Source organism: Suncus etruscus, chromosome 10, assembly GCF_024139225.1.
Source record: "Suncus etruscus isolate mSunEtr1 chromosome 10, mSunEtr1.pri.cur, whole genome shotgun sequence".
Taxonomy (NCBI): domain Eukaryota; kingdom Metazoa; phylum Chordata; class Mammalia; order Eulipotyphla; family Soricidae; genus Suncus; species Suncus etruscus.
The window spans coordinates 55,042,779-55,049,590 of record NC_064857.1 but is presented as its reverse complement, the minus strand read 5'-3'; the positions used below and the strand labels follow the sequence as shown (position 1 = coordinate 55,049,590).

Genomic DNA, 6,812 nt, shown 5'->3' with positions numbered 1-6,812 from the left:
AGCGACCCGGTGCGGCCAGGGATAGCTCGAAGGCATGCTGACGTGCAACGTTCTCTCCTCTGCACGATCAGATAGATCCTCAGACACGTAATTCATGGACAAACGGACGGATGCAACATGATGAGACGTTTAAAACCTCTACAGTGTGAATAATGCTAAAACCTCGGAGAAGTGGCCCAGAAAGGGCTGACTGTTCAGAGCCGGGGATCTGTTCCAAATAAGGACCGCGAAGGCCACCCCGAGTCCTCCGTCCTCCAGTTGCGAGGGGCCCCGGTTCAGCTGCGACCACGAAAACCCACCATATAAAGGCAATTTTAAAGCTTCACTGAAGAGTGGAGCGTTTGGAATTCTTCCAAAGCGTGCGTGCCCTGCGCTCGAGCGGGCCTGGCTGCAGGGGCCGCAGGAAGCACTGCATCCGTCTGTCCGCCTGTCGGTCCGTCCATCCGTCCGCGGGAACCGGGCGAGGAGGGCGCTAGAGCGTGACGGCCGGGCCGTGCTCCTCCACGTCCCCGGGCGGCAGTGCCAGGCTGTGCCGGGGGTCGGCGCGCAGCGAGCTGAGCAGCCGCTGGACGCTGGTGCCGTGGCCAGGGCCGGGTCCGCCCGCGCGCCCCGAGCCCGCCAGCCCGTTGAGCGCCAGGCCCGCCCGCGGCCCCAGCGCGCCCTCCAGCACCACGTCGGGCTCGTCGTCGCTCTCGGGGTCCTCGGCGGGCGCGGAGGCGGCGGGCGCGGGCAGGCTGAGGCGGCCGTCGGAGGAGGAGCCGGAGCGGGCCGAGCCCCCCGAGCCCCGCGCGCGCACCACGTTGTTGCGCTGGTTGGCCGGCTTGACGGTGACGATGAGGTTGTGGCTGTTGGCGATCATCATGTCCGTGACCTGGTCCAGCGTCTTGCCCGCCACCTCGATGCCGTTCACCTCCAGCACCTCGTCGTCCACGGCCAGCAGCCCCGTGCTCTCGGCCAGCCCGCCGGGCACCAGGCGCGAGATGAAGATGCCCGGCACCTTCTCCAGGCCCTGCGGCGCCACGCGCACGCTCGCGCCGTCGCGGATGTAGAAGCCCAGCGGCCGCGGGCAGCCGTGCCGATACAGCCGCACGCGCCGGTGCGTCTCGGGCAGCAGGTCCACGTCGATGATGGACGACACGGGCCGGAAGTCGCGCGGCAGCCCGATGTGCAGCTGGCGGCGCGGCGCCTCCTCCCGCAGTGCCAGCGCGCGCCGCCGCCGGGACAGCGAGCCGCCCGCCGCGAAGACCCCGCTCTCGGCCTCCTCTGCAACGGAACGGAACGGGACGGAATGAGCAGGGTGCAGGGGACAGGGGCACCGCCGCCTCCCGCCCAGCCTGCCCGGCCCGCCCATGGGGTGGCTGGCCTAGCTGGGCCCGGGTCTCTGGGTCCCCTCTGGGTGTCTGGTCTCTAGGTCTCTGAGTGTCTGGGTCTGTGTAGTCCTTGGGTTTCCGAGTCTCTAGGTCTCTGGGTCTCTAGGCTCTGGGTCCCTGGGTCTATGGCTCTGGGTCTCCGGGTCTCTGAATCTCTAGGTCTCTGGGTCTCTAGGACTCTTGAGTCTCTAGGTCTCTGGGTCTCTGGGCTCTGGACCACACCTTCCCGGCGGGCATTCCAGGGCGCTCAAACGGGCTCTGAGCCCAGAATGGCACACATGCTTCTGGGGTGACTGCTGGGTGACAGTGTCCTCAGCCTCCAAATAGCAGTTCCAGAGGTTTGGAACTGACCCACAGGTTGATTTGGGAACAAGAGACAGCAATGGAAACAGCAACAGCCCAGTCTTTTTTTTTGTTTTTTGTTTTTTGAGTCACACCCGGCAGCGCTCAGGGGACCATATGGGATGCCGGGATTTGAACCGCTGTCCTTCTGCATGCAAGGCAAACACCCTACCTCCATGCTATCTCTTCGGCCCTAACAGCCCAGTTTTTTTTTTTTGTTTTTTGTTTTTGTTTTTTTTTGGTTTTTGGGTCTCACCGGTGTTGCTCAGGGGTTACTCCTGGCTGTCTGCTCAGAAATAGCTCCTGGCAGGCACGGGGGACCATATGGGACACCGGGATTCGAACCAACCACCTTTGGTCCTGGATTAGCTGCTTGCAAGGCAAACACCGCTGTGCTATCTCTCCGGGCCCTAACAGCCCAGTTTTTATCAGTGCCTGTGGTTTCAGGGAATTGGGCAGAACAGAGACATAGGCTCCATCTGCCTCGACTCCAAGGGTCCAGCCACGCTGCAGCTGCTAGTCCTGCAGGCCCTGTGTTCTCCTGAGTGCAAGGGGGCTACAACCCTCCTTCCATGTTTCCCTCTTCCCCACATGCATTCAGTCATTACACAAACCTGGATCTTCGAACACATGAGTAAGACTCAGTGTACACCTCACTGGCCCTTAGTGTGGAAACATTTGAAACAAGACCACACCCCCAGAGAACCCCAGAGCTGTGCACAGTTAACTGAACACCAAACTGTCCCCGAACAAATTCTGGGGGCAGACAACTGAAGAAAACAGAAATGGAGGAAGAAGTAGAAAAACTCCAGACAGGGCCGGGCGGTGGCGCTAAAGGTAAGGTGCCTGCCTTGCCTGCGCTAGCCTTGGACGGACCGCGGTTCGATCCCCCGGTGTCCCATATGGTCCCCCAAGCCAGGAGCAACTTCTGAGCGCGTAGCCAGGAGTAACCCCTGAGCGTTACTGGGTGTGGCCCAAAAACCAAAAACCAAAAAAAAAAAAAAAAAGAAAAACTCCAGACAATAGCAGGACACAATGAGAAACCCTGAAAGGGAACCAACTGTTGTTGGCGGTTGTTGGTGAATGACTGTCCAGCTCCAGCATCCACTGTCCCCTGGAGTGATTCGAGATATGTTCCAGAAGGTGGCGGTAAAACTTGGGGAAAAGATCTTGAAGTTAAGATGGAGAGTATCAACTCAGGGTGGAAGGGAAGCATGTCTAAGGGACCGCATTGCCAGAACCAGGATAGTGTATGTGGAACAGAAGGGCAGAGTTGGAAAATTCCATAAATCTGCTGAAAGGCATGACTAAAAGCAAACTTGGAGGTCTATACCAGGACACACATTAGGACTTTTCAAGGACAAATAGCAAGAGGAACTGAGTCATCATATACAAGAACAATCGAATGGCCAACATGTCTCTCCCTCTGTTTTTCTGGCCACAGCCAGTGGTGCTCAGGCCACCATATGTGGTGCTGGGGATTGAACCCAGGCTGGCCGTGTGCACAGCAAGTGCATTATCCCTTACTGCCCTGCACCTTTTTTTCTTTTTTTTTCTTTTTCCTTTCCTCCCCCTCCCCTTTCTTTGTGATCAGTAGTTCTCTCATCAGAAACTTTGGAGGACAATGCCAAAATACTCAAATTGTGAAAGTCAATTATTCAATCAAAAACCCTGTATCCAGTAAAACTGAATATTGAGCGAGAAATCAAGATATTCCCAGATTAGCAAAAGCTGTTTTTCATCATTAGATCTGTCCTGCAGAAAGTACTCACAGGAGCCTGCCAGGGCCAAATGGAAAGATCTCAAAAGGGAACACACAAACTGTGGAAAGCTAGTGCTGTGCAGGATTGGTTTGCAATGGTTTTGCTTTCTACACTTTTTTTTTTTTTTTTTGGTTTTTGGGTCACACCTGGCAGTGCTCAGGGGTTACTCCTGGCTCTGAGCTCAGAAATCGCTCCTGGCAGGTTCAGAGGACCATATAGGATGCCGGGATTCGAACCACCGACCTTCCGCATGCAAGGCAAATGCTTTACCTCCATGCTATCTCTCTGGCCCCTTTCTACATGATTTTAAGTGAAATTACGGAAAAACCCGCTGCTAGGATAAAACGAGTATTATAAACTTAGCACTTAAAGTCGAACTTGTTCTTTATATAACTTGAGATCAACGCAGGCCAGTACTGGCTTGGTTGTAGCACCTGCCGTTTGTGTATGAGGCCCCAGCATTGCCAGGTGTGGCCCCTACAAGAATGTATTTCAAAGAGAGAAATGATGCTTTTGAAAGAATTATTCAACATTTTGGGCAAAAATGTAATTCTCTGATATCAGAGGTAAGTAGAAAAAGTTTTTAATGTTACTGAGGTTAAATTGGCATGAATTCAAAGTAGTGCTGTAATGTTGGAGTTTAATGTAAGTCTCCTGGTAACTATAAAAGTGCTATATAGAATATAGGGGCCAGAGTGGTGGCACAGGCAGTACGGCATTTGCTTTGCTATGCACTAATCTAGGACGAATCCTGGTTCACTCCCGGTGTCCCCTATGGTTCGCCTCAGAAATCAGGAGCAATTTCTGAGCGCATAGCGAGGAGCAACCCCTGGGCATCATCAGGTGTGGCCCAAAAACAAAAACAAAAACAAAAAAAGAAAAGAAAAGAAAAAGAAAAAAAGTGTTATAGAATGTATGCAAGATATTATTAGGAACTTAAACACTGGATTTAATACAAATGATCAACTAAACACAATAGGAATTAATAAAATGAGGAGATAAAAAGGCCAAAGAAATACAGAAAATCACTCCTCAGTAATTATATTAAATGTGTAGGACAAGCTCTCTAATAACCGAACATGAAAGGGCCAGAGTGATAGTACAGTGGATAGAGTATTCGCCTTACAGCTGGCCTTAGGTTTGATCCTTGGTATCCCATATGGTCCCCTGAGTACTGCCATTACTAATTTCTTTTTCTTTTTCTTTTGGGGGGGGGGGGTCACACCTGGCAGCACTCAGGCATTACTCCTGACTCTGCACTCAGAAATCACTCCTGGCAGGCTCATATGGGGACCATATGCCGGGATTCAAACCACCGTCCTTCTGCATGGAAGGCAAATGCCCTACCTCCATGCTATCTCTCCGGTCCACTAATTTCTTTTTTTTTTTTTTTTTGATTTTTTGGGTCACACCCGGCAGCGCTCAGGGGTTTTTCCTGGCTCCAGGCTCAGAAATTGCTCCTGGCAGGCACGGGGGACCATATGGGGCGCCGGGATTCGAACCGATGACCTCCTGCATGAAAGGCAAACGCCTTACCTCCATGCTATCTCTCCGGCCCCCCGGTCCACTAATTTCTGAGTGCAGAGTCTGGAGTAACCCCTGAACATCTCCAGGTATGGGGCCCCACTCTACCAAAGAAAAGATTGCCTGAGAACTCAGAACTAACCTATGCCCTTTATAAAGAAACTCACAGAACTACAGAGGGAGTAAAGGGACTGGGGAATCTTATCAGGAAGAAACAAAGACCAAGTAAGTGTAAATGATGGAGGGGCTGGACAATCTAAGCCTGCTCCATTAGTTTCTCCTATGCAATTTGATTGGCTGGTACCCTAATCCAATGAAACAACAGAAATAAGTAGGAGGCAGAAATTTCAGGCAACACAAATTGAGGAATAACAGTTATGGCAGCTGGGTATTTTAGTCTATAAGCAACCTGGGCATAAAGTAGCAAGATTGGTAAATAGGCAGGGAGGGGGTGGGACAGAGGGAGAGGAAGGGAGAGAATGTGCTTAAATCTGGGTCTGTAGATAGAGTTGGAGCTGTTCAATCAACTGGAGGTGTTAAATACACAAGCTGTAGCACTCCAGTGGATAGCATGATAATCCTACATTTCATCCATGTGAACCTGTAGCCTGATCCCAATCTGCTCTAACGAAGGTGGGGTTGAAACAGAGGAGGGAAAGGATGTTCCATTTAACTGTAACCAAAGTGAAAGGAGTGACTTCATAACATCAGACAAAACATTACCCAATGATAAAAGCTCTGGGAGATAAAGAATGACTGTATAAATTAATAAAAACTTCAATTATGGGCCCGGAGAGATAGCACAGCGGCGTTTGCCTTGCAAGCAGCCGATCCAGGACCAAAGGTGGTTGGTTCGAATCCCGGTGTCCCATATGGTCCCCCGTGCCTGCCAGGAGCTATTTCTGAGCAGACAGCCAGGAGTAACCCCTGAGCAACGCCGGGTGTGGCCCAAAAACAAAACAAAAAACAAAAACAAAAACAAAAAAAAACTTAAATTACATTTACTCACCAACAGACATGAAGCCAAAACTGTGAGTCCTACAGTTATGGTTGTGAACTGGAATACCACTCTTAATAAAGAACAGAACCACCAGGGGACACTAGCCTTGCACATGGCCAACCTGGATCTCATTCCTGGGACTGCATATGGTCTCTGAAGAACCACTGGGCATGTGTGCTCAAAAGAATAGAACTACGTAGGATGACTGGAAATAAAAGGTTGAACACCAGAAACCACTAGATCTAACAACAGGCCTCTTAAGTGCATGCTGGACAGTGAAGAAATCAGCGCAAAGAGCAATGGGGGAGCTCAGTGTGCTCAGCTAACCCTGCTCACTCCTCCCTGGGGCAGAAACCACAGTGAAAAGCTGCCCCATCATCCATTGGGTGAACATGATCTTAGCCAGGAAGCAGGGCGGGGCATAGGCTGGACCAGGAGCCATGTCTCTCCTGTTCACACAGAAACCACGGCATGTGGGCTTGATTAGACACTGTCAGAAATAGAATTCTAAAGAATGTCCCATTCCTAAGATTCCAACTTTGGTCTGAAAATAAAAAAACCTTTACCAGGAGCAAAAATGTCACAGCTTCTTTAACAAGGAGCTTGAGCTTAAATTTTCCATAGTCAACAAGAAGGGAGTTCCATATTTCCTCCTTTTTTTTTTTTTTTTTTTTTGGTTTTGAGGACACACCCGGCAGCTCTCAGGGATTACTCCTTGCTCTGCATTCAGGGATCACTCCTGGCTGGCTTGGGGGACCATATGGGATGATGGGGATTGAGCCTGGGTTGGCTATGTGTAAGGCAAATGCCCCT

The 6,812-nt window shown here is 51.3% G+C and overlaps 1 protein-coding gene across 1 annotated transcript in view; it reads right to left on the bottom strand.

Moving 5' to 3' along the window:
• Positions 1-472: 472 nt before the first annotated feature.
• PARD6G (par-6 family cell polarity regulator gamma) overlaps positions 473-6,812 on the bottom strand; it is a 75,769-nt gene continuing 69,429 nt past the window's right edge. The window contains exon 3 of the mRNA XM_049781771.1: positions 473-1,263. Within this exon, the coding sequence (XP_049637728.1) occupies positions 473-1,263 (791 nt within the window). The remainder of the gene's footprint in view (positions 1,264-6,812) is intronic.